At 35.5% G+C, this 1,602-nt stretch overlaps 1 protein-coding gene across 1 annotated transcript in view; it reads right to left on the bottom strand.

The window, feature by feature from the left end:
- The window catches only part of LOC119591619 (cytoplasmic dynein 2 heavy chain 1-like), a 47,711-nt gene that overhangs the window by 33,920 nt on the left and 12,189 nt on the right, over positions 1-1,602 (bottom strand). Inside the window, 3 exon segments of the mRNA XM_037940373.1 lie at positions 269-466; positions 698-903; positions 1,216-1,412. Coding sequence (XP_037796301.1) covers positions 269-466; positions 698-903; positions 1,216-1,412 — 601 coding nt within the window.

Genomic DNA, 1,602 nt, shown 5'->3' with positions numbered 1-1,602 from the left:
GAGATGGGCTCTCTGTATACATATCTTGCTCCACACTGACATCAACTCTGACCCATATCTGGTGCATGAAGTTCCCACAGTGGCTTTGTCAAATACGCCAAGCTCCCTGCTTTATTATATGTTGTAGTTTCATATCTCAAGTAATGTCACACACTACAGGTTAATCAAAGCCATCAACTTGACTTTATCAGAACAATATTTTTTAACAAACAAGAATAACCATCATCTTAAAATGATCAGAATCAGAATAAGAACCTATGAACCTAACCTTGTTAATGATATCCTTCCATTCCTTGATAAGCATGATCTCATTGTTGCGGGAGTCCAAGTGGGGGATGAGGGTGAGCCGTGCATCCACCTCCCACACATCCAGTTCTCCAAGGGCTTGCCGGATCACAACCTCACCTGCAGCTTTAGCATTCATCTCTTTTAGAACATCATTCTGGTTTATCATCTCATCACGGACCTGTTCCCAAAAGAAAAGATAGTGCATGAGAGGTGTGTATATATATGGGAATATTAATGAAGTGATTAATTTTGGTATGGTTTTGGAACATAATAATATCTGATGCCAATCCAAATTACATTGATAATAATCTTTTATTTGTTCTATTACAACAGGACATCATCCTTTTTTATGTTGTCAATGGCATGTGCAATTAACATATCCCACAATTAACAATTACACATAAACTACCTTCAAGAAATGTCCGAAAGTGAGCTTATCGATGGTGACATTGGTTGGAATGCCAAGAATACTATACATCTCTATCCAGTGCTTCTCAGAAAACACCTCTCCACGGACATACTTCAACACTGGTAACATCGCTCTGTATTTTTCCAGTTCATGGATGAGCCGGACAGTTACAACTGTGGTTTCACCCGATGAACGAAGTTTGTCATCTGAAATATGTGTGATAAAATTAGTAAATCTGCTGTAAGAATTACTTTATTGTGTCTATCTTCTTTAGATAAACAAAATGTCTATGGTTTCTTTTTAGAGGCTTTATTCCCTTGCACACTAAACCCTTGCTTACAGAATTCTATCCTTCATCACATATCACAAATTAATCTTAAACATAAGTCAAAATCTACATCTAACTGCAAATTACCAATTGACTGCAAAGCCTTTATTTTCTTTTTTTAGAACACTGAAAAATATAAATAAACTTTAAAGAAGAAACACCTCAAATAAATATCTTCTAACACACTTACTCCAATTGGCCAAAAACTCCTCAAAACGGTAAGTTTTGCTCCGGAACACAATCCATTCCTCCTTGGAAAACTCCTCCATGCTGCTGTTAAACTCATCAAACAGACCCCACACTTGTTCATGCTGTTTCAAGCTTTCTTCAATCTCGTCAATCATGGGGAAGTAAGGTTCTCCCATCCCAAAGTGCTCATAGTCTTTTCTGTCAAGTAAATAATATTTATGTAATATCTTATAAAAAGTTTTATTCTTAGTATGTGCATGAAATTTACTTTCCAGGACAGAGTAAAAATTGTTAATGTCACACCTATAAGTAAGAATATAAAATTAAAAACAAAGGAATTATAGAAACAAAACTTAGGGTACAGTAATACTAAAGACACATAATTATT

The sequence above is a fragment of the Penaeus monodon genome, chromosome 29 (genome assembly GCF_015228065.2).
Source record: "Penaeus monodon isolate SGIC_2016 chromosome 29, NSTDA_Pmon_1, whole genome shotgun sequence".
Classification (NCBI taxonomy): domain Eukaryota; kingdom Metazoa; phylum Arthropoda; class Malacostraca; order Decapoda; family Penaeidae; genus Penaeus; species Penaeus monodon.
This window is presented reverse-complemented; position numbering and strand designations above follow the sequence as displayed.